The 26,438-nt window shown below is 39.3% G+C and overlaps 1 protein-coding gene across 1 annotated transcript in view; it reads left to right on the top strand.

The window, feature by feature from the left end:
• Nucleotides 1-26,438, top strand: part of NEB (nebulin) — a 215,649-nt gene that overhangs the window by 83,150 nt on the left and 106,061 nt on the right. The window contains 15 exon segments of the mRNA XM_036858909.1: nucleotides 1,144-1,455; nucleotides 1,913-2,116; nucleotides 2,390-2,494; nucleotides 2,582-2,689; nucleotides 11,233-11,544; nucleotides 11,836-12,039; nucleotides 12,524-12,628; nucleotides 15,652-15,759; nucleotides 17,389-17,700; nucleotides 19,693-19,896; nucleotides 20,236-20,340; nucleotides 21,859-21,966; nucleotides 23,404-23,715; nucleotides 24,038-24,241; nucleotides 24,966-25,070. Of these exon segments, the coding sequence (XP_036714804.1) occupies nucleotides 1,144-1,455; nucleotides 1,913-2,116; nucleotides 2,390-2,494; nucleotides 2,582-2,689; nucleotides 11,233-11,544; nucleotides 11,836-12,039; nucleotides 12,524-12,628; nucleotides 15,652-15,759; nucleotides 17,389-17,700; nucleotides 19,693-19,896; nucleotides 20,236-20,340; nucleotides 21,859-21,966; nucleotides 23,404-23,715; nucleotides 24,038-24,241; nucleotides 24,966-25,070 (2,808 nt within the window).

Genomic DNA, 26,438 nt, shown 5'->3' with positions numbered 1-26,438 from the left:
CACTAGCTCCTGGCTTGTGGCTTGTAACTCCCAGAATAAAACCATCATCCTTTCCTGGTACCTCAGGGAATTCTTGAGGAACAGACCAGTGCTCTAAAAATCAAGACCCACTATTTGGGAATAGGGTAATACGCTGCCCTTTATTTTGGAAGATCATATTAGTGACTCACTTTAGTTTACGTATGTTGGACCTTTCCTACAAATGGATTTCTGCCAATAATAATATATAACAAAATAATAATAACCAAGAAGTGTTGAGAAATCTGTGCTAAGAATGTTATATGCATTATGCCACTTATTTTTCATAATTACCCTAGGATGTAAGATTGTGATGATCCCTGTTTTATGGGTTGCTTAAGCAACTTGTCTAAAATCAAACTCTTCATAGGTGATGCAGTTGAAACTCCAGGCAACCTCATTCCTTCCCACTGTACTATATTGCCTCTGCTGACTCGTTTATACTTTCTCACTCAGTTATCTTTGAGACTAGAAGCATGTATTTTGGATAATTGGCTCGGATTCCAGGACAACGTCTTTGGACATGGAATAACAACACTGTTGGTCCATGAGAGATGAGAACCCATGACTTTATTAGGAGCATGCTCTAAGCAACTGGGCTGCTAGGACAGCTTCCCTAGTATAACCAGTTTCCAAAATGATGCCAAAATTTGCCACCACCACTGAATGCCTGAATCCATTATGAAACAGGAAATTCTCTTCTGTTGCTACTGCAAGTAGTCCTTGACCGTGACTTCATCCCCATAGGAACCAGACACTCATTTTACTACTTATTAAACACATCTTGTCACCAAGTGCATCTCTTTTCTGACGTACTTTTAGTGCCTAACCCATTTCTCCAAGTCCCTTGGTCCACATGGCCTCTCCACTGTGTGCATTTGCTGCCCCCGGAACTATTCCTTGTTACCAGGCCATAGGTGATTTGGGGCATACACTACAATTATATGAATTCCATCTATTTTATTACCTCTATAAGCTTCTAGGGGAAAGGAAGGATATTGCCTTGAGTTAGTGCTTATTAGCAAAAGTCAACGTACAACAGTGATATAAGCAAGATGATTTTGTACAGGCTTGTGACCTCTACAGGCTTATAATAAAAATCTGATTTGTGCATTTTCATCTCAGTACAAATACAAAGATGGTTACCGCAAGCAGCTTGGCCATCACGTTGGAGCCCGGGACGTGAAGGATGACCCTAAGATGATGTGGTCCATGCATGTGGCCAAGATCCAGAGTGACAGGGAGTACAAGAAGGACTTTGAGAAGTGGAAGACCAAGTTCAGCAGCCCAGTGGACATGCTGGGGATGGTGCAGGCCAAGAAGTGCCAGACCTTGGTCAGTGACATGGACTACAAGAACTACCTGCACCAGTGGACGTGCCTGCCCGACCAGACTGACGTCATGCACGCTCGGCAGGCCTACGACCTCCAGAGCGACGTGAGTATAAGATTTTCCTTTGGCCAACAAAACACCATGTCTGCTTTCCTAAGTATCAAAGTTCCCCCAAGGTGAGGGAAGTTGAGTTTACACAACTGAGTTCTACCTCCCTGGACTAATGCCAACTCTCTATCCAGTCACACAGACATCTGAGAGCATCATTATCTCCAAAAAGAAAGAACCAGCAAAGCACCGATTGCTTTGATGGAAACCTCTAGATTATTGATCTAGTAGGGTTGGGTCGTTCTCTATGTTCTGTTTAAAATGTTTTTCAAAATAGGTTTCTAATCTGAATATTTTGTGGATTCACAAGACATAGCAAAATGTTTAAATTTCTCAAGAATCCAAGCATTGAAATATATATGTAATATAATATAATGTATTATAGTTCAATTTTTTATTTCTTTAAGGCATATCATTATGCTTATGTTTAGTGGTTTATTACTTACAATTTCAGAATTTGTACAAGGCCGACCTTCAGTGGCTCAGAGGCATTGGCTGGTTACCTAGTGGCTCTCTTGAGGATGAGAGGAACAAGAGAGCTACCCAGATTTTGAGTGACCATGTTTACCGTCAGCACCCAGATAAATTCACGTTTTCCAGCCTTATGGACTCCATCCCAATGGTTTTGGCAAAAAACAACGCTATTACCATGAACCACGTAAGTCCTTTTTTTACTTGAGCGGGGTATCAATTTTTGTACGTGTGTATGTAAACACTGAAATCTGTCTTGATAAAAGAAAAATCACATTCAATTATTTTGCTTGGTATTAAAGTGGTTTTTAAGTAAGTGTTGTGCTTCTTACTGATATGAGACACCTAGAGGTAAAGGTGTCACAAGTACTGACGCACAGAGCAGAGTCTCTTTACTCTCATTAAGAACCAGATTCATCACTGGCCTGTACTTGTCACATCCTTTTTTTGTTTCTTTCAGCATCTCTATACAGAAGCTTGGGATAAAGATAAAACCACTGTCCACATTATGCCAGACACCCCTGAAGTTTTACTCGCTAAGCAAAACAAAATAAATTACAGTGAGGTAAGCAATGTATTCATGGTGCATGATATATTTTTTCTTGCACTGCACTTTATAGATCAAACTTACGATGATTTATGTCCATTTCAGAAACTCTACAAACTTGGCCTAGAAGAAGCCAAGAAGAAAGGCTATGATATGCGGATAGATGCCATTCCCATCAGGGTGGCCAAGGCCTCCAGAGACATTGCAAGTGAAGTAAGTGCACCTGTAGAGTTCTTTGCTCAGCTTTGGCTCAAAGATTTCTTTCTCTCTCAAAGATATGTAGTAGAGCAAGTAAGCTATGAAGTTAAGCTTCTAGCTAACAGTTTTTTGTAAGTAAATAGTTTAAAATAATGGTAATAAAACTCTCAATATAAAGGTTAACTTCTAGCTATGACTGAGTCCACAGCAACATCCATTTCAAAATACTGTCTATGCCCTGCTGAACAAAAGCACTGGCTACTTGACTATAGCTCAGGCAGCCTTTTGGCTTTTCCACATGATGTGTACTTATATACAATTGAGCTCATCATAGGATCCCTTCCAAACCCAGCCCGTTCATTCCCTGTAAACCAATGAACCTACAAGGGCTGAAGGAATGGGACACATTATTCTGTTTAAAGTCCAACCATCCACGCTCACCATGTGTTTACCTCTGCATCCTGGGATTGGCTGCAGATATTTACTTACTTCAAAATATGGGTTTGCTCACATTTCTAGAAATGTTTGTCCTTCTATTTCTTTTGTCTGTGAAGTCAAAAGCATATTTTCCCTTTATATCCAAAATATGGGAAGTAACTGTCATACTTTAAAAATAAATGTTCAACGATCACAGAATGGTTAAAAGTATTAATATATACCAATATAATGGAATACCTGCTGTCATTAAAATTCATGTTTGTAGGGAATATATAATGACACAGGAAAATGTTTATATAATAACTGAAATGAGCAGGCCCCAACCCATATACAGTATGACTCCTAATTTTATTCTCTCTCTCTCTCTCTTTCTTGCACACACATACAAAAAGCCGTTTCCATCAGCAGTTATCACTGAATGGCAGAATAATGTCTTAGTTTTTATTTCCTTTTTTTTTTGCTTTTTATTTATTTATTTACTTTTCTAACATCTTTATTGGAGTATAATTGCTTTACAATGGTGTTTTTCTTTCTGCTTTATAACGAAGTGAATCAGCTATACATATACATATATCGCAATATCTCCTCCCTCTTGCGTCTCCCTTCCAACCTACCTATCCCACCCCTCTAGGTGGTCACAAAGCACTGACCTGATCTCCCTGGGCTATGCGGCTGCTTCCCACTAGCTATCTGTTTTACATTTGTTAGTGTAAATATGTCAATGCTACTCTCTCACTTCGTCCCAGCTTACCCTTCCCCTCCCTGTGTCCTCAAGTCCATTTTCTACGTCTGCGTCTTTATTCCTGTCCTGCCCCTAGGTTCTTCATAACCACTTTTTTTTTTTTTTAGATTCCAAATATATGTGTTAGCATATGGTATTTGTTTTTCTCTTTCTGACTTAGTTCACTCTGTATGACAGACTCTAGGTCCATCCACCTCACTACAAATAACTCAATTTCATTTCTTTCTATGGCTGAGTAATATTCCATTGTATATATGTGCCACATCTTCTTTATCCATTCATCTGTTGATGGACACTTAGGTTGCTTCCATGTCCTGGCTATTATAAATAGAGCTGCAATGAACATTGTGGTACGTGACTCTTTTTAAATTATGGTTTTCTCAGGATATATGCCCAATAGTCTGATTGCTGGGTCGTATGGTAGTTCTATTTTTAGTTTTTTAAGGAACGTCCATACTATTCTCCATAGTGGCTGTATCAATTTACATTCTTACCAACAGTGCAAGAGGGTTCCCTTTTTTCCACACCTTCTCCACATTTATTGTTTGTAGATTTTTTTGATGATGGCCATTCTGACTGGTGTGAGGTGATACCTCATTGTAGTTTTGATTTGCATTTCTCTAATGATTAGTGATGTTGAGCATCCTTTCATGTGTTTGTTGGCAATCTGCATATCTTCTTTGGAGAAATGTCTTTTTAGGTCTTCTGCCCATTTTTGGATTGGGTTGTTTGTTTTTTTGATATTGAGCTTCATGAGCTGCTTGTAAATTTTGGAGATTAATCCTTTGTCAGTTGCTTCATTTGCAAATATTTTCTCCCATTCTGAGGGTTGTCTTTCCGTCTTGTTTATCGTTTCCTTTGCTATGCCAAAGCTTTTAAGTTTCATTAGGTCCCATTTGTTTATTTTTGTTTTTATTTCCATTTCTCTAAGAGGTGGGTCAAAAAGGATCTTGCTGTGATTTATGTCATAGAGTGTTCTGCCTATGTTTTCCTCTAAGAGTTTTATAGTGTTTGGCCTTACATTTAGGTCTTTAATCCATTTTGAATTTATTTTTGTGTATGGTGTTAGGGAGTGTTCTAATTTCATTCTTTTCCATGTAACTGTCCAGTTTTCCCAGCACCACTTATTGAAGAGGCTGTCTTTTTTCTGCATTGTATATTCTTGCCTCCTTTATCAAAAGTAAGGTAACCATATGTGCGCGGGTTTATCTCTGGGCTTTCTATCCTGTTCCATTGATCTATATTTCTGTTTTTGTGCCAGTACCATACTGTCTTAATTACTGTAGCTTTGTGGTATACTCTGAAGTCCAGGAGCCTGATTCCTCCAGCACCGTTTTTCTTTCTCACGATTGCTTTGGCTATTCTAGGTCTTTTGTGTTTCCACAAAAATTGTGAAACGTTTTGTTCCAGTTCTGTGAAAAATGCCATTGGTAGTTTGATAGGGATTGCATTGAATGTGTAGATTGCTTTGGGTAGTATAATCATTTTCACGATGTTGATTCTTCTAATCCAAGAACATGGTATATCTCTCCATCTGTTTGTATCATGTTTAATTTCTTTCATCAGTGTCTTATAGTTTTCTGCATACAGGTCTTTTGTTTCCTTAGGTAGGTTTATTCCTAGGTATTTTATTCTTTTTGTTGCAATGGTAAATGGGAGTGTTTTCTTAATTTCTCTTTCAGATTTTTCAACATTAATGTATAGGAATGCACGAGATTTCTGTGCGTTAATTTTGTATCCTGCTACTTTACCAAATTCATTGATTAGCTCTAGGAGTTTTCTGGTAGCGTCTTTAGGATTCTCTATGTATAGTATCATGTCATCTGCAAACAGTGAAAGCTTTACTTCTTCTTTTCCGATTTGCATTCCTTTTATTTCCTTTTCTTCTCTGATTGCTGTGGCTAAAACTTCCAAAACTATGTGGAATAATAGTGGTGAGAGTGGGCAACCTTGTTTTGTTCCTGATCTTAGTGGAAATGATTTCAGTTTTTCACCATTGAGAATGATGTTGGCAGTGGGTTTGTCATATATGGCCTTTATTATGTTGAGGTGAGTTCCCTGTTTGCCAACTTTCTGGAGGGTTTTTATCATAAATTGGTGTTGAATTTTGTCAAAAGCTTTTCCTGCATCCATTGAGATGATCATATGGTTTTTATCCTTCAGTTTGTTAATATGGTGTATCACGTTGATTTGTGTATATTGAAGAATGCTTGCATTCCTGGGATAAACCCCACTTGATCATGGTGTATGAGACTTTTAATGTGCTGTTGGATTCTCTTCGCTAGTATTTTGTGGAGGAATTTTGCATCTATGTTCATCAGTGAAATTGGCCTGTAGTTTTCTTTTTTTGTGATATCTTTTTCTGGTTTTGGTATCAGGGTGTTGGTGGCCTCATAGAATGAGTTTGGGAGTGTTCCTCCCTCTGCTATATTTTGGAAGAGTTTGAGAAGGATAGGTGTTAGCTCCTCTGTAAATGTTTGATAAAATTTGCCAGTGAAGCCATCTGGTCCTGGACTTTTGTTTGTTGGAAGATCTTTAATCACAGTCTCAATTTCAGTGCTTGTGATTGGTCTGTTTATATTTTCTATTTCTTCCTGGTTCAGTCTTGGAAGGTTGTGCTTTTCTAAGAATTTGTCCATTTCTTCCAGGTTGTCCATTTTATTGGTATATAGTTGCTTGTAGTAGTCTCTCATGATCCTTTGTATTTCTGCAGTGTCAGTTGTTACTTCTCCTTTTTCATTTCTAATTCTGTTGATTTGAGTCTTCTCCCTTTTTTTTCTTGATGAGTCTGGCTAATGGTTTTTCAATTTTGTTTATCTTCTCAAAGAACCAGCTTTTAGTTTTGTTGATCTTTGCTCATTTCCTTCATTTCTTTTTCCTTTAATTGTGATCTGATCTTTATGATTTCTTTCCTTCTGCTAACTTTGGGGTTTTTTTTGTTCTTCTTTCTCTAATTGCTTTAGGTGTAAGGTTAGGTTGTTTATTTGAGATGTTTCTTGTTTCCTGAGGTAGGATTGTATTGCTATAAAATTCCCTCTTAGAACTGCTTTTGCTGCACCCCATAGGTTTTGGGTCATCTTATTTTCATTGTCATTTATTTGTAGGTATTTTTTGATTTCCTCTTTGATTTCTTCAGTGATCTCTTAGTTATTAAGAACTGTATTGTTTAGCCTCCATGTGTTTGTATTTTTTACAGAATTTTTCCTATAATTGATATCTAGTCTCATAGTGTTGTGGTTGGAAGAGATACTTGATATGATTTCAATTTTCTTTAATTTACCATGGCTTGATTTGTGACCCAAGATATGATCTATCCTGGAGAATGTTCCATGAGCACTTGAGAAGAAAGTGTATTCTGTTGTTTTTGGATGGGATGTCCTATAAATATCAATTAAGTCCATCTTGTTTAATGTGTCATTTAAAGCTTGTGTTTCCTTATTTATTTTCATTTTGGAAGATCTGTCCATTGGTGAAAGTGGGGTGTTAAAGTCCCCTACTATGATTGTGTTACTGTCAATTTCCCCATTTATGGCTGTTAGCATTTGCCTTATGTGTTGAGGTGCTCCTATATTGTGTGCATAAATATTTACAATTGTTAATATCTTCTTCTTGGATTGATCCCTTGATCATTATGTAGTGTCCTTCTTTGTCTCTTGTAATAGTCTTTATTTTAAAATCTATTTTGTCTGATATGAGAATTGCTACTGCAGCTTTCTTTAGATTTCCATTTGCATGGAATATCTTTTTCCATCCCCTCACTTTCAGTCTGTATGTGTCCTTAGGTCTGAAGTGGGTCTCTTGTAGACAGCATATATATGGGTCTTATTTTTGTATCCATTCAGCCAGTCTATGTCTTTTGGTTGGAGTATTTAATCCATTTACATCTAAGGTAATTATCAATATGTATGTTCCTATTACCATTTTCTTAGTTATTTTGGGTTTGTTATTCTAGGTCTTTTCCGTCTCTTGTGTTTCCTACCTAGAGAAGTTCCTTTAGCATTTGTTGTAAAGCTGGTTTGGTGGTGCTGAATTCTCTTAGCTTTTGCTTGTCTGTAAAGGTTTTAATTTCTCCGTCAAACCTGAATGAGATCCTTGCTGGGTAGAGTAATCTTGGTTGTACTTTTTTCCCTTTCATCACTTTAAATATGTCCTGCCACTCCCTTCTGGCTTGCAGAGTTTCTGCGGGCAGATCAGCTGTTAACTTCATGGGGATTCCCTTGTATGTTATTTGTTGCTTTTCCATTGCTGCTTTTAATATTTTTTCTTTGTATTTAATTTTTGATAGTTTGATTAATATGTGTCTTGGCACGTTTCTCCTTGGATTTATCCTGTATGGGACTCTCTGCGCTTCCTGGACTTGATTAACTATTTCCTTTCCCATATTAGGGAAGTTTTCAACTATAATCTCTTCAAATATTTTCTCAGTCTCTTTCTTCTGGGACCCTATAATTCGAATGTTGGTGCGTTTAATGTTGTCCCAGAGGTCTCTGAGACTGTCCTCAATTCTTTTCATTCTTTTTTCTTTATTCTGCTCTGTGGTAGTTATTTCCACTCTTTTATCTTCCAGGTCACTTATCTGTTCTTCTGCGTCAGTTATTCTGCTATGGATTCCTTCTAGAGAATTTTTAATTTCATTTATTGTGTTATTCATCATTATTTGTTTGCTCTGTAGTTCTTCTAGGTCCTTGTTAAAAATTTCTTGTATTTTCTCCATTCTATTTCCAAGATTTTGGATCATCTTTCCTATCATTACTCTGAATTGTTTTTCAGGTACACTGCCTATTTCCTCTTCATTTGTTTGGTCTGCTGGGTTTTTGCCTTGCTCCTTTATCTTCTGTGTGTTTCTCTGTCTTCTCATTTTGCTTAACTTACTGTGTTTGGGGTCTCCTTTTCGCAGGCTGCAGGTTCGTAGTTCCTGTTGTTTTTGGTGTCTGCCCCCAGTGGCTGAGGTTGGTTCAGTGGGTTGTGTAGGCTTCCTGGTGGAGGGGACTAGTGCCTGTGTTCTGGTGGCTGAGGCTGGATCTTGTCTTTCTGGTGGGCAGGGCTGTGTCTGGTGGTGTGTTTTGGGGTGTCTGTGACTTTATTATGATTTTAGGCAGCCTCTCTGCTAATGGGTGGGGTTGTGTTCCTGTCTTGCTAGTTGTTTGGCATAGGGTGTCCAGCATTGTAGCTTGCTGGTCATTGAGTGGAGCTGGGTCTTAGCGTTGACATGGAGATCTCTGGGAGAGCTTTTGCCACTTGATATTACCTGGAGTCGGGAGGTCTTTGGTGGACCAGTGTCCTGAACTCGCCTTTCCCACCTCAGAGGCACAGGCCTGACACCTGGCCAGAGCACCAAGGCCCTGTCAGCCACACGGCTCAGAAGAAAAGGGACCAAAAAAAGAAAGAAAGAAAGAAAAGAGAAGAAAGTTATTAAAATAAAAAATAGTTATTAAAAATTAGAAAATTAAAAAGTAATTTAAAAAAAGAAAGAAAAAAGAGAGCAACCAAACCAAAAAACAAATCCACCAATTATAACAAGCACTAAAAACTATACTAAAATAAATAAATAAATAACCAAAAAAAAAAAAAAAAAAAGAAAACGGATAGAACCATAGGACAAATGGTAAAAACAGCTATACAGACAAAATCACACAAAGAAGCATACACATACACACTCACAAAAAGAGAAAAAGGAAAATATATATATATATCGTTGCTCCCAAAGTCCACCGCCTCAATTTTGGGATGATTCTTTGTCTATTCAGGTATTCCACAGATGCAGGTTACATCAAGTTAATTGTGGAGATTTAATCTGCTGCTCCTGAGGCTGCTGGCAGAGATTTTCCTTTCTCTTCTTTGTTAGCACAGCTCCTGGGGTTCAGCTTTGGATTTGGCCCTGCCTCTGTGTGTAGGTTGCCTGAGGGTGTCTGTTCTTTGCTCAGACAGGACGGGGTTAAAGTAGCAGCTGATCGGGCAGCTCTGGCTCACTCAAGCCGGGGAAAGGGAGGGGTACAGAATGCAGGGTGAGCCTGCAGCGGCAGAGGCCAGTGTGACGTGGCAACAGTCTGATGCAGGCCATGTGTTCTCCTGGGCAAGTTGTCCCTGCATCACGGGACCCTGGCAGTGGCGGGCTGCAAAGGCTCCCAGGAGGGGACGTGTGGATAGTGACCTGTGCTTGCACACAGGGTTCTTGGTGGCTGCAGCAGCAGCCTTAGCATTTCATGCCCATTTCTGGTGTCCGTGCTGATAGCCACGGCTCATGCCTGTCTTTGGAGCTCGTTTAGGTGGTGCTCTGAATCCCTCACCTCGCGCACCCTGAAACAATGGTCTCTTGCCTCTTAGGCAGGTCCAGACTTTTTCCCAGACTCCCTCCCAGCTAGCTGTAGTGCACTAGCCCCCTTCAGGCTGTGTTCATGCAGCCAACCCCAGTCCTCTCCCTGAGATCTGACCTCCGAAGCCCGAGCCTCAGCTCCCAGCACCCCCCATCCCAGCGGGTGAGAGACAAGCCTCTCAGGCTGGTGAGTGCCGGTCAGCACCGATCCTCTGTGTGGGAATCTCTCCGCTTTGTCCTCTGCACCCCTGTTGCTGTGCTCTCCTCCGTGGCTCCAGAGCTTCCCCCCTCCCACCCCCCGTCTCCACCAGTGAAGGGGCTTCCTGGTTTGTGGAAACTTTTCCTCCTTCACAGCTCCCTCCCAGAGGTGCAGGTCCCGTCCCTATTCTTTTGTCTCTGTTTTTTCTTTTTTCTTTTGCCCTACCCAAGTACGTGGGGAGTTTCTTGCCTTTGGGGAAGTCTGAGGTCTTCTGCCAGCGTTCAGAAGGTGTTCTGTAGGAGTTGTTGCACATGTAGATGCATTTCTGATGTATTTGTGGGGAGGAAGGTGATCTCCACATCTTTCTCTTCCGCCATCTTGAAGGTCTCCCCTCATTTATTTTTAAAATAAGTTTATTTGCAATCTGGTGACAACATAGCTTGTGTAATCTTCAAACAGAGAGCTTCTGAATATATGAGTTCACTTTTCTGTGTCTTAGTTCCTTCATCTTTAACCCGTGCTCCCCGGGCCCGACGGTGCATGCACAAGGCCACCCAGTGGTGACATGCTGACTGCCACCCCCCTCTGGAGCAGCACCCAGGGCCCTGCGGAGGCCGAACACATGAGGGCGCACGCTGGCTGAACGCAGGGTGACGCGGGGTCTGGCCGGGCACAGGGCCCCATTTTCTTTTTTGTATACATATACAAGCTTTATTTTCTAAATGGTTTACAAGATGCAGTCACACATATTATTATTTATATATTCAGGAGGAAACATGTTTTTAATGAATAGGAAAATCTGAGCCTACTAATCATTTTATACTACAAGTTATACTAGGTGACAATCAGTACTTTTCTTCTTCTAGTTCAAATACAAAGAAGATTATCGTAAGCAGCTTGGCCATCACATTGGTGCCCGAGCGATACATGACGACCCCAAGATGATGTGGTCCATGCATGTGGCCAAGATCCAGAGTGACAGGGAGTACAAGAAGGACTTTGAGAAGTGGAAGACCAAGTTCAGCAGCCCAGTGGACATGCTGGGGGTAGTGCTGGCCAAGAAGTGCCAAACCTTGGTCAGTGACATAGACTACAAGAACTACCTGCACCAGTGGACGTGCCTGCCCGACGAGACTGACGTCATGCACGCTCGGCGGGCCTACGACCTCCAGAGCGATGTGAGTACTGAGGATCATAGTGACATGCAAAGGTGGGAAATCAGTGAATTAACACCCCTTGGATAAGTGGCACCAAACTCACCAGCCCCTGCAAGTGGGGCATAACATTTCTTCTTTTCCTGTGAGTGTTAAATGTCAAACCCTCCAGACCGAAAAGGAATATTGTCTGATACCCTGCCTGTCCACCAAACTATGTTTTCAAGAGTGTTCTTACCTAATTTCATATCCTTTTAATGAAAATGTTTTCCCAAGCCAGAGATAAATATTTATTGGCTATATTTGTATCAACAGAATATGTACAAGTCAGATCTCCAGTGGCTGAGAGGCATCGGCTGGGTTCCCATTGGCTCTTTGGATGTGGAAAAATGCAAAAGGGCAACTGAAATTTTGAGTGATAAAATCTATCGCCAACCTCCAGACCAATTCAGGTTTACCAGTGTGACTGATTCTCCGGAACAAGTGTTGGCCAAGAACAACGCCATCACTATGAACAAGGTGAGCCTTCCGAGTTCAGAGAACCAAGGTAGGACTCCTAAAGCTAAACCAAAGGAAAAGAAGCATGATCAGGAGAAGAAAGAAATAGAGCAGTGAGCAACAAAAGATATCTGTCTGTCTATCTCTCTATATGTATCCATATCTGTCTACCCAATGTCGATGTCATTTATATTTTAACATTTACTTCAGTAGTTATTTCATGGTTTTGATAAAACGGTACATTTTTATGGAAAATCATCTCTGCATAAAAGATATTCTAAATTTCCTTTTGTTAACATACAATTCAGAGTATCAGAAGGCACTCATACATATCTGTTCTACTATGAACTGGTTACTTTACTTGAAGATACGTGTAAAATACATAATGTGTATAAAATACGTAACCTTTTGTTATTTCTCTTTATAAAGTTCTTGTGGCCTTGAAGTTTCGATTAACAATACACTGAAGTTTTTTCCTGATGACATTTTATGTTCTCCTTGCTAGCGTTTATATACAGAAGCCTGGGACAAAGACAAGACCCAGGTCCACATCACAGCAGACACACCAGAAATTACGCAGGCGAGAATTAACAAAATCAACTACAGTGAGGTGGGAGCAGATGCTAATTCTATGACATTTGCATGGCGTTTCATATTTCAATTAATCCATTCCATGGTGATGTAATACTAAATGACAACTTTGTAAAGAATGTCTTTTCTTGCTCCGTGTGAATACCAACTCTTTCATTTCTCGCTTACCTAAACATCAGTCTTCAAGTAACACATATTATCATTTCGGAAGTGCACATTATAAGAATGAATGATTTAAGCAGTAACCAGAAGATTAATTAGACCTTCCTCCTTTATTAATTTAAGAAATTAGCAATAGACCAAAATACGTTTATCTCCTCCTTATGCTAAATACATAGCTGTGCTAAATGTATTTTCCACATATGACTTATTTTTCCTAAATTGTACTTTAGGGTCAAAATTTAAGATTTTTAATGTACAAGCTTTAAGTCAAGGATTAAAATCACAGTACAATCAAATAACACCAAGAGACAGACAGACAGAGACAGAGAGGATTTGTCAATATATAAATATATTAGCAAGCCCATTTCCTATTCACTTTCTGTGAGCATAGAGCCGTGTGCCCCCATATCAGAAGCACAGATGTTTAGGCTGAGAGGTCAGTCTCCTCTAGTGCAGGAGTCCCCGCCCAATAAGTCGTCATCCTGCCTTTGCTTAAGTGTTCTCAGTGACGAGGTGCTTATCTCATAAATCAACCTATTTGTTCTGGAAAGTTCCTTTAGAAGATGCTTCTCATGTATTGGGTCAATGGTTTCTCTCTGTAGACCCACATAATCCTCTAAGACCATGCGGAACCAAACTGTGCCGACTCCATAAGCGCTGTGTGCCTCAGCTGCCACTTCACCCCAGGTTCTCTTTCTAATCCAAACATCCCAAGCTCCTGGGCATTCCTCACATGACATCTCTGCTAGAATGTGACTCTCAGAACCAAACAAAATCCTGTGAGTGAGGAATGACTAGTGTAGAGTACAGTCGACATTGCATTTCCTCTTCTGGACATTTACCCTCCATTTCTGCACTCTGTGCCTCGGGGCTCCTTGGGGCTATGTCACCGCTGGTGTGCGTGGGAGTTGGGGTCAACCAAAACCCTAAGACAACTTACGTGGGCTTAAACTAGGTTTCCTCTACCTTGTATTTATACATTTGGCAACTTAAATCTCAGTTCAAAGATTGACATTTATCTCTCTGCATTTTTTTCTTAGAATGAGCCTATTGGTTTAAGCCTGTGGAGATTTTTGTGAATCTAAGATTCTGTCCGATGATGTATTAGTTATTTCTTCCAGCTTTGTGCTACCAGCAAGGAAAATATTGTTTCTTTGACAGCATAAATCAATAGCGTGTTACTCTTCTGCAGAATATAACTGAGAGAATTTAAATTGATTAGCCACCACCTTAAGTCATTTTATTTTTCAGGGGTGCAAACTATAATTTTAAAGCTTATATAACTAGCTCTTAATTGTCACCCCAAACTAAAATTGTCAAGTCCCACTCTCAAATCAAAAATAAGTGAATTTTCAGCTAAACCTGCACTATAGGTCCCATAGTGTTACAGGAAAGCGTGTGCTGTATGAGCAGATATTTTAAGGGACAAAGGGTCCCTGTAACTAGCCACTCAGCCTTTCTGGAACTGTCAACTCTGTCTTTGCTGCAAAAGCTCAGAGATGTTGTATGTTGCCCTTGGTTTGAAGAGGCCCAGGAAGAATGCCTGAACTGATTGCCTAACCTGCCTGGCCTGCTTTCTCTGACTTTTCTCTATCAGCTTAGTTCAATTCTATTGTGTTTCTTTCTCATTTAGGATAGGAAGATACAATGCAAATTTGATGATGTCACTCTTCCTCAAAGATTGTTGTTGGTTTCCCTTTTCCTATAGGATTAAGGACAAAGTTATCTTAGCACCAGGCCTTCATAGCCCGACTCCCAATTCTTTTCAGTCCTGTCCTGCCACTTCCCCGGGTACTGCACGCCCCCCATGCCCCCCGCTTGATGCCACTGCACATTCACTCCCCCGTACTTTGATTCATGGAAGTTCCTCTGCCCTTGACCACCATCTCAGTCTATTGAAACCATATTTATCACTCAGGGTCCAATGCCAAGGTCATGCCCTCTGAGGAAACTTCCTGATTTTCAATTCAGAATAAATTGCTCCTTCCTAGAGCTCGTTCTTTCTTTTTTAAACACTCAATCTTTTTTTTTTTAATATTATTTATGTATTTATTTGGTTGCATGGGGTGTTAGTTGTGACAGGTAGGCTCCCCAGCCGTGGCTCGTGGGCTCCTTAGTTGCGGCAGTCAGGCTCCCCAGCTGCGGCCCCAGGGCTCCTTAGTTGCAGCTCTCCGGCTTCTTAGTTGCAGCATGCAGGCTCCCCAGCTGTGGCATGCAAACTCTTAGTTGCGCCATGCATGTGGGATCTAGTTCCCTGACCAGGAATCAAACCCAGGCCCCCTGCATTGGGACCGCGGAGTCTTGTCCACCCCTGCGTCACCAGGGAAGTCCCGTGGAGCTCGTTCTTAATAATATGGTTAAAGCACTTTTCATGGTCTGACTTTTTGGCAGCTTGTTCCTCAGGTTATCAGTCTTTCCATCAGTTCTCCCAGAAACCTTGAAGATGGGAGAGGCCTCATATTCATCTTTGTTTCCCAAGTACCAAGCACAGTCATGGCACAGAGTCGGTGCAGAATAAATGAGGATCAAATGAGTTTCCCTCCTGCCCACATTTTGCCACCCATGAGTTTCAGCTTAATTTTTCCACTTCTTTCCAAAACTGATTCATCGTTATAACTAAAAGTTTTAAAACCATGAATAATGTCTGTATATGGCTAATGTAACGTAAGTTTTAAAATAAAAAAACAAAGGTGCCATATTCCATATAGGTATCCTGTTTAAGTCTCAACTTCAGCCAAAACCGCAGAAAGCTTAGAACTCTCAAAAGTGAGATTATTACAGGCACCTACCCGTGTAGAACTTGGTGAATTATTTTAGTCCTCTGTCGTTTTTGGATGTGAATGTCAACATGTAACTGATTTTTTTTTTGCCCAAATTTAGAGTCGGTATAAACTCGCCAACGAAGAAGCAAAGAAGAAAGGCTACGACTTGCGAAGTGATGCCATCCCGATCGTGGCAGCCAAGGCCTCCAGGGACATTATCAGTGATGTGAGTTGTCAGTTTTACTCCTAGTATGTGGTCAGTCTGAAGTGACGTTTTCACTGAACTAAATCTTCTAAAAGAACTTTCCTGGCCCTTTGGAAATATATCCTGATGTATTTGTGTAGGTTTTTGAAAAACCTAGCTTTGAGGGAAATGAAAAATTTGATGTTTACAAAAAAGTTTTATAACCACTAAGTCACAGTATCTTCAGTGAAAGCTGATCCACCAGGAATAGAGAAAGATCCATTCATGTGGATTTGTTAGAGTGTAGCTGCAGGATTGGAGATGCTTATATAAAAATTGTCATAGTGCTTATAGAAAGTGTGACTCATAAACTTAAGTTCTCCCAGTGAGAATCAGGGCCTAGCTTTATATAGCATTTTAATATACAATATTCAAAATTGCATATGACACTTGCCATTACAATTCACCCTTGTAAGATCATGGAAAGAAGGCAGTTGATCAGTGCCAGACTAGCCCAAACGTGCACCCTTAGCACTAGCTCCTGGCTTGTGGCTTGTAACTCCCAGAATAAAACCATCATCCTTTCCTGGTACCTCAGGGAATTCTTGAGGAACAGACCAGTGCTCTAAAAATCAAGACCCACTATTTGGGAATAGGGTAATACGCTGCCCTTTATTTTGGAAGATCATATTAGTGACTCACTTTAGTTTACGTATGTTGGACCTTTCCTACAAATGGATTTCTGCCAATAATAATATATAACAAATAATAATAACCAAGAAGTGTTGAGAAATCTGTGCTAAGAATGTTATATGCATTATGCCACTTATTTTTCATAATTACCCTAGGATGTAAGATTGTGATGATCCTGTTTTATGGGTTGCTTAAGCAACTTGTCTAAAATCAAACTCTTCATAGGTGATGCAGTTGAAACTCCAGGCAACCTCATTCCTTCCCACTGTACTATATTGCCTCTGCTGACTCGTTTATACTTTCTCACTCAGTTATCTTGAGACTAGAAGCATGTATTTTGGATAATTGGCTCGGATTCCAGGACAACGTCTTTGGACATGGAATAACAACACTGTTGGTCCATGAGAGATGAGAACCCATGACTTTATTAGGAGCATGCTCTAAGCAACTGGGCTGCTAGGACAGCTTCCCTAGTATAACCAGTTTCCAAATGATGCCAAAATTTGCCACCACCACTGAATGCCTGAATCCATTATGAAACAGGAAATTCTCTTCTGTTGCTACTGCAAGTAGTCCTTGACCGTGACTTCATCCCCATAGGAACCAGACACTCATTTTACTACTTATTAAACACATCTTGTCACCAAGTGCATCTCTTTTCTGACGTACTTTTAGTGCCTAACCCATTTCTCCAAGTCCCTTGGTCCACATGGCCTCTCACTGTGTGCATTTGCTGCCCCCGGAACTATTCCTTGTTACCCAGGCCATAGGTGATTTGGGGCATACACTACAATTATATGAATTCCATCTATTTTATTACCTCTATAAGCTTCTAGGGGAAAGGAAGGATATTGCCTTGAGTTAGTGCTTATTAGCAAAAGTCAACGTACAACAGTGATATAAGCAAGATGATTTTGTACAGGCTTGTGACCTCTACAGGCTTATAATAAAAATCTGATTTGTGCATTTTCATCTCAGTACAAATACAAAGATGGTTACCGCAAGCAGCTTGGCCATCACGTTGGAGCCCGGGATGTGAAGGATGACCCTAAGATGATGTGGTCCATGCATGTGGCCAAGATCCAGAGTGACAGGGAGTACAAGAAGGACTTTGAGAAGTGGAAGACCAAGTTCAGCAGCCCAGTGGACATGCTGGGGATGGTGCAGGCCAAGAAGTGCCAGACCTTGGTCAGTGACATGGACTACAAGAACTACCTGCACCAGTGGACGTGCCTGCCCGACCAGACTGACGTCATGCACGCTCGGCAGGCCTACGACCTACAGAGCGACGTGAGTATGGCGTCCGTAACAGGGCTGTGTGCAGACATAACTTGAACCATATGAACGTTATCCTCTGTAAACAACCCATTGGCCTACTCAAGCTAGAATTTCTTGTCCATTGAATGAGATTTGAATCAGAGTATAGTTTTATTGCTTTATTGTGGATACCTTACTAGGCTTTATAAGGAAGTGAAGTTTACCAACTGGACTTGGTCTTATAAAAATAAGACTGGAATTAAGCAATGTTAGAATTCAAGGTCCAACACAGGAAGACGTTTTATTTTATTCTTTTAAGGGGGAAAGAAATAACACATTTCTATTTTTAAAAATTACTCTGAAATTTGTTTTTAGCTTCCTTGCAAAACAGATGAGGTTATCATTAGCAGAATACTGCTACAACACTAATCGTTACTCTTATGAAATAAAAGAAGTCGCTGTGTCTGGAAGCTGTTGGGTCATTTCATTGACCCTTTGTCCTCTCAGCACAGCTGTCTTTGTGGAGAGGTCATGTGGTAATGACAGAACCGGTACCTATTAGAAACAGAGGCACCATCTCAAATCTGGGTGTGACAAGCACATTTCCTGCAGCACATATTTTATAGATGTTTGAAGGAATTATTAAGCATTAGAGGACTTTGGAGAATAACATGAATTAACCATAATTATACATTAAATGGCTGTTCCTAGAAATTGTATAGCCTACCTGTGGAAACTCCCACATCTGTTCTGTAGCTTTCCACAACATGCAGAACCCTGTGTTTTGCAAAGAAAGGCTTTGCCTGCATATGAAAGGTTGTTAAAAACGGTTAATGTCACCCATAGAGTGACAGCATTGACAGACTGCTTGCCTCTGTCTATTTGTCAAGTGCCTTTTTGAGATCACCTCCTTCTCACGGTGACACAGTCTTAATAATGTGGGAAGCATTCAAAAGTTAAGAAGCACTCCAGAAGTGTAAAATGTTATTGTTTTCATTCTTGCTGTTGTTATTTAAGGGGCAATAACTAGTCAGCATAAGGCAATTCCAATAGGCTTTTAGTCTAGACAGTAAAATAGCTGTCTGTATGCTCTACTTAGTTGCCGTTACAGGTAAAATCCTTCAAATGATCTGGGCAAAGGTCCAATTCCACCGTTGGGAAGTAGTTATGAATACCTAATAAGTACACAAAAGTCTTTAGCAGAAAAAATGACTTAAAGTGTTAAATAAAGATATGGAAAGACAATTCTGGAAAGGAGTCTGTGCTTCCCATCCTGAGAATTTGGTGGGGAAGAGACGGGTTCTGGACCAATAAGATGGTCATTTATTGCCCTGAATCTTGGACAGTGTTGAAGTAGTCAAAGGTCTGCCTCAGGGCTTCAGAGGTTCTATGTCATTATTACATTTTAACCTCTCTTTTTTGTTGTTAAACCAAGAGCTTTACAGATATTTTGAAATATAAGAAAAAATACACAGAAAGCAATAAGAATCCAACATAATCCAACCACTGAAAAAGCCCACTCCTGCTCATGTAATTTATATACAGATTGTTTTATGTGCTATTTTTTCGTTATTTTAACTTCGTTACATTAATGACATTTCTACCAATCATTGATACTCTTTAAAATGTGGCTTTTAATGGCTGCAGAGTGTTTCATTTGACTGGACCTAATATTTATTTACTGACAGCCTGTAGGTCGACATATGTGTGGTTTCTCTCACTTTGGGTTGGCATTCTTTTCCTGTGGACACGAACGGTGAACATCCACTGAACTGGCTGACAGAAGATATTCATTTGGATTCCTCCTGTCCTAACAACCTGAAATATTCTATCATTTTTTTGTTACATTTTTGGGTCGTTTTTGAACATACTTCCTCTGTTAGTCTGCCTAATACAGTGAGCCAGTTTTCTATGAAACCAACAAGAGCAACAACCAGAATTGTACTTTACTATCGATTCTATTTGCACCTTGACCCTAAATCTTTCAGTCTTACTGAAGAGTTTCTGCCTTTTTCCTCCTCACAGAATGTTTACAAGTCTGATCTCCAGTGGCTGAGAGGCATTGGCTGGGTCCCCATTGGGTCTGTGGATGTGGTCAGGTGCAAGAGAGCTGCAGAGATACTGAGTGACAACATCTACCGCCAGTGTCCAGACAAGCTGAAGTTTACCAGTGTGGCTGATTCTCTGGAACAGGTGCTGGCCAAGAACAATGCCATCAACATGAACAAGGTGAGCCCCAGCTGCCTCAAGCTTCTCCAAGATGCCAAAAGAGGTTTTTAGACTTTAATGACTAGTGGAGTTAAAATTATCCATGCAGGTGTGGGGTCACGTTTACCTCCTAAATGACGTACTTGAAATCCTCTAAGTAATTTCTATTATCCCCAGTTGTAACCCTGATAACTATCGTTAAGACTTAAACCTCCAGCTGAATACTTTATATCCTAGTGTGGTTTATTTTTCCTAATTAGATCAATAACATTCCTGCTTTAATTGGCTTTTTGTAATTCCTATTTCAAATGGTTTTCTTTTTTTTTTCAAATGGTTTTCTATCAACATATTCTTTGATAGCACTTATACACAGAGGCCTGGGACAAAGACAAGACTCAAATTCATATAATGCCTGATACCCCGGAGATCATGTTGGCGAGGCAGAACAAGCTCAACTACAGTGAGGTAGGGGCAAAATCCTGGGGGACCACGCTTGTTTTGTTGTTATTTTTGTTGTTATTGTTTGTTTTCTACACTTTTGTGGATATTCTGGGACCTCAGCTATCATGGTACGTGCAGCTCTGTGATATGAGCACTCAGCCCATCCAACCTTTCATCTGTGGGTTGAATATCATATGCTATAGGATTCCAGGGGCAAACTGAAGTCACATTATCTTTTCCATTTATGGTCTTTACCAGTGTGGGTCAGTGGAACTGAGGAGTATTTTTGGCATTTCCAAGGCGTAGGATAACCAGATATAATACTAGCTTATTATTTATATGAAAACATTATTTGTTATTTATCTGAAATTCAAGTTCAGCTGGGCATGCTATCTTTTTATTTGCTAAATCTGGCACCCCTACCAAGGGGACCTCTAATAATATGCACCTCTTTCCCACCTGGATCCTGAATAAAATTGAGAAGTAAAACAAAGGAGTGGAACTAGAAGTCAAAATCTCACATCTCTTACTACTAAAGTTAGGTTCAAGGACACATTTGTATGAGAGCCCAACAAACCTGCTAAGTGAACCCCAGAATTAGGTTCCCCATCCAGGCACAGGCCACACTGGAGCAGGACAGTCAGCTCTACCTCCCTCAGGGGTGAGTCCTGCTTCGCACAGAGAAGCAGAGGAGGGCACTGGGCATGTTCCTAGAGGAAGGAGGTCAGAGCTGAGCTGGACATGCCCTGCTATCCCATCCCTACCAATTAGATACATCAGGAAATCACTGCACCTCTCCAGGGTAAAGAGAGTAAAGGGGCAGAGATGAAATAATCGAGCTCCTTTTATAGAAAGAGAACCTCAGGCATGGGGAAAAAGTGCTCTCCATTAACAATACTGATTACTATTTTTTTTAAAGTAAAATGCAGTTTTATAGGTGCATGTTTTACTAATATGATCCAGCCAAAAATTAGAATCATAAAGTTGTGATTATAGTCAAGTTAACTATGTTTTAAATTGTACTTTAATTTTTTTCTCATTTGTTTTTTTAAAAATCATAAGATATTACATGATTTTCAAAAATGTTTAAGTAATAAAGAACTAGGTAAAAGTATATAAATATATATTTATATACAATGAATAATATTAACACATTGTTCTGCAATTTTTTCATTTAGAAATACGTATAGATTGATGCTTTGCCTATCAATCTATATTACTAGATTATATTAACATTAACATTATATTATGTTGATATGCATAATGTATCATATAATCTACATATTATATATATATTAATCTATAATGATATAAATAATAGATTACTCTATCAATCTATGTTAATGCTCATTGATATATTTCATTTGTTTCTAATGCTACATAGTTTTTTTTGGTAAAATATAATTTATTTACTTTCCAATATTGCTAGAAAGTTAGATTGTTTCTGGAGCCTATCCTTTTTTAAATTTTGTGATATGTCACCTGTTAGACTCCAAATTGTTGCTATCAAAACTTTGCTTAACTCTGACTTTCCTTCTATAGACTCTGTATAAACTCGCCAATGAAGAAGCAAAGAAGAAAGGCTATGACTTGCGAAGCGATGCCATCCCGATCGTGGCAGCCAAGGCCTCCAGGGACATCGTCAGTGATGTGAGTACCAACACTCCACATATGTACATGGCTGGATGGGGGTGGGGCAGAATCAGTATTACAACAGCAAGATACATCCTGGTGCCAGTTAAAGCACATTTACTGTGCTTTAAATGAAATGTTTTTCATTTGAAAAGAGCTTTAATAATTTAACTCCAGAAGATTTTAATATTCAGGTCCCATATGCAGAGGGGGTATCCTAAACTTCAGTAAAAAATGGAATTTGAATCTACATTTGTTTATATCTATAATTATAAGTCATTCATCTGCATATTTTGAGCACATAGAAATAAGAAAATGACAGAAGAGTTGGGGAAAAAGCTTGGGTACGTGTATTGGTTCAACATAAGAAAAAGATCTGGTACAGCCAGGTTCAGGAAAATTCACCCTTCCCCAAACCTGCTCTGGATTCTTGCCAACCCTTTCTTTGAAAAATTGCCTTAAGTGCTTCCTTTGAGTTCTTTTTATTTTTTATTTTTTTTCCACACACACACACACTGTATTTTATTTTTACAAGAGATAAATAGACTGACACCAAGCATTGTACATGGATGACCACAACAAAAGCAACAATGATTGCAATTACCAAACATGAAACACACTCATACTATGTCATAATATTGACATTCAGTCCAGTAATCCTCCATGGTAACAGCTCCTTTACTTTGCAGTGTTGAGTTCTTTTTAAATGAAAAAAGAAAAAAAAATTTTTATAACAACCAAAACCAACAAAATAGCCTGATTTCTCTTTCCACTGTCTCCGAAAGAAGTTCCTTTGGTAGAGAATTCAGACTTCAGTAAATATATGCTAGGATTTGTGTAATTTTGTTGCCTGAAGTGGAGAGAAGCTAATCCAGAGCCAGCTCTTACCATTGCCACCAACAAAACACTTTCTTGTAGTTATATAATCCGTTTTTTCTCCACAAGGAATCCCAACAAACCTCACCCAAATTTGGTGTCCAGTAGAGCCGGTATACAGGATGGAAACACAAGCCAGTCTATTTCAGGCGTCCTGTGAAAGTTAGCAGAGCCAGATTTGGGAGAGGCGGGGTGGGCAGGGGAGTGAAAAGTTTCCTCTGAACTCAGGAGTTGTTCTCAAAATCATGTGTAAAACTTCTGGGTTAATGATTTCACTGGCCCAAAAAGATTTTTAAAAACGGCAGTTTACAACTCCGATTGATTTTCTGAAAAGTGCTGCTGCCTTTATTTCCAGAGACTTAATGTCTGCAAACCATAGAACTATGTAGTTTGGCCTGCTCCCCATTAGAGTATTGCTGTGAAGTCTCATCAGAGTTTAGGATGAGGAGATAAGTTGATATTCAGAAGATTTATTTCTCTGCAAGAATTACCAATTTTAAAATAATAAAGTTTTATATTAATAAGACTTTTAGCCCTTTTCTTTCATTTTTATTTTTTAAATGACTACTGTTATTTCAGTACAAATACAAAGATGGTTACCGCAAGCAGCTTGGCCATCACGTTGGAGCCCGGGACGTGAAGGATGACCCTAAGATGATGTGGTCCATGCATGTGGCCAAGATGCAGAGTGACAGGGAGTACAAGAAGGACTTTGAGAAGTGGAAGACCAAGTTCAGCAGCCCAGTGGACATGCTGGGGATGGTGCAGGCCAAGAAGTGCCAGACCTTGGTCAGTGACATGGATTACAAGAACTACCTGCACCAGTGGACGTGCCTGCCCGACCAGAATGATGTCATGCACGCTCGGCAGGCCTACGACCTCCAGAGCGACGTGAGTACTGAGACCCATTAAACACCACTGTTGACCATGCTCATGATGATAATACATAGTAATATGCAGATAATGGCCTAGGATTAGGTAAAGCCCTCAGAAAAAAAATAACGTTTTTTCCTCTCCACCCTTAATTTACTGTGCCTTACTTTTCTTTTAGAGAGAACATAATACCATGAACTATATCCAATTGGGCTTCATATTTTAAAAGACATCAACATGAAGTTTGGCTATCCACTTTTTCCAGTCCTTTTCATTCATTTTTGAAATCAAGAGTCCTAACAGCTTCAGTAATCCTTGCTTTTGTGTTTGATCTCATCAGAACATTTATAAATCAGATCTCCAGTGGCTGAGAGGCATTGGCTGGGTCCCCATTGGGTCTGTGGATGTGGTCAGGTGCAAGAGAGCTGCAGAAATATTGAGTGACAACACCTACCGCCAGTGTCCAGACAAGCTGAAGTTTACCAGTGTGACTGATTCCCTGGAACAGCTGCTGGCCAAGAACAACGCCATCACTATGAGCAAGGTGAGCCCCCAATATGGGGGAAAATAAAACAGGGCTGTATGTCCTTGAGAATATCTATTACTAATTAAGTTCTTTTGTTTGGTTGTTTTATCTAGTTGCCATCCTGTGTATGGTGATTTGATTGAGTTCTCTATTAGGATTCCCCAAATATATGTGGGAATTTCTGCTTTGACATTTCTTGTGAAATAGAGTTAGGAGTAGGACAGCTGTTTGGTGTTTAAATTGTTTTAAATCTATAATAGTTATACATGTTTGGTATCAAGGTTTCTTTCTCGTTGGGTACTTAGTAAGTATAGAACAAACAAGTCAGGTGCAAATCTTCATAACATTTATCAAAAAGAAATCTAGAGGTGGCATATCCAGGTACATTTGCAGTTAACAAACAGACAAACAGACAGAATCATGGGAAGAATTTGTTGATACAGCCTCAGTACATATGGACATGTATACATGCTTGGAAAATACTTGCTTTTAATTTAATTGGAGTGGAGGTGATCTTGTAACGAAACACACACACATTTTCTTTTCATATCTTAATCTACACTTATATTTAGTGACAATAAATATCTTGTAACATCAAAGAGATTGAAGAATGTTGATATACAGCAGACAGCCCAGATAGTCAGAAGGCTGGCTTTCAACTTTGTCATGATCTCTAAATTGGAAACCTCTGTTTACAGCAAACGTTGTTGTTCTAATTCATTAACCTTTTTATCCTTCACAGCGCTTATACACAGAAGCCTGGGACAATGACAAGACCCAAATCCACATGATGCCTGATACACCTGAAATTATGTTGGCGAGACAAAATAAAATAAATTATAGTGAGGTAAGACCATTTGTTTTGACCTGGCCACGTTATTTTGCTGATGTAGTAGAAAGGTCGGAATTATGGGTTTAATTCTCATGTTGACCAATTATTTATTTATTTTTGCCATAACCTACCCTGAATATATGTATCATTATATTCAAGAATAGTTACAGCAGAAATTAACACAACATTGTAAATCAACTATACTTCAATTAAAAAACTACATAGGGAAATGGATAAATACAAAAATATCTCCATGTCAGGAGGTGGGGAAAATTCTCAAAGTCAACTATTAATGATAGAATCATATTGTAATTTTAATTTAAAAATAATTATTGCTATTTATCAGATTAGTACTTGCTTCAAAATTTGTTCTATGAGTTTTTCTTTAGTTATGTCATCTGTAAAATGAGATAAAAATGTCTATCGAAGAATTTTTGTGATGGCTAAATGGGGTAGTATATATAATATGCCCAGTGTAGAGCCTGGCATAAAGTAGCTGCTTAATAAACTTTAATTTCTTCCCTTTACTCAAGTCACCGTGAAGATTAGATTTATTTAATATGCTCAAAATAACTTCAGTTTATTTACAAGAACTGAAGTAAGAATTCTTAAATTCATCCATCTCAAAATTGCCTGAGGACAATTAAAAAAACATTTTTTTTTTACATACTATCTCCAGCCCCATTAAACTTGTCATCACAAATCTTTGCAGAATAGAAATACTGCCGCAGAAAAAGCTTCTTGCCCAATTGTTCTTGCCAAAGTCAAGAATTATCTGGTTCATTCAAGATGAATATTGATTTCTTACATGTTTTTTTGTGTCTTCATTAAACAGAAAAAAGGGCAGACTTCCCTTTAGTTTGAGAACATTGGAAATTTTAAATACTTATTTTCAAGACTTGACCATATTATTATTTTACCCCTGTTAATCACTTTTGCCTATCATAATGTAGCCCTAAAGAAGAGGCATGACAAGTGAAATGAAGAGGAGACGATTTCCTTTTGTCTAGCGTTATAAAACACCCAAGGACAAGCCTGATCACAAGGATTTGATTGACCTTGGCTTCAGTCATTTTTGAATGAACAATTTTTCTCTTGGCCACAGAGCTTCTCTGTTGGATTATCTTTTCCCAGACATTCTGCCTCACCCCAGACAGATGAAGTTAGTTTCTATCCCAAAGGGATAATGCTTTTAAGCCTCTCCCTTTTATTAAAATTAGGTCAGACGAGGTAGGGTATTTTTTTTTCAGACTGCTGAGAGGAAATTGGGCTATTTTTTTAATTTCTAAAATTTTCATCTGGATTTATTTCTTTAAAATTGCATGATTATGGTAATTCCCTAAAGACTGTCTCCTGAAGATTAGATTTCAAAGCGGCCCACTT

The sequence above is a fragment of the Balaenoptera musculus genome, chromosome 7, assembly GCF_009873245.2.
Source record: "Balaenoptera musculus isolate JJ_BM4_2016_0621 chromosome 7, mBalMus1.pri.v3, whole genome shotgun sequence".
In the NCBI taxonomy this organism is placed as follows: domain Eukaryota; kingdom Metazoa; phylum Chordata; class Mammalia; order Artiodactyla; family Balaenopteridae; genus Balaenoptera; species Balaenoptera musculus.
This window is presented reverse-complemented; position numbering and strand designations above follow the sequence as displayed.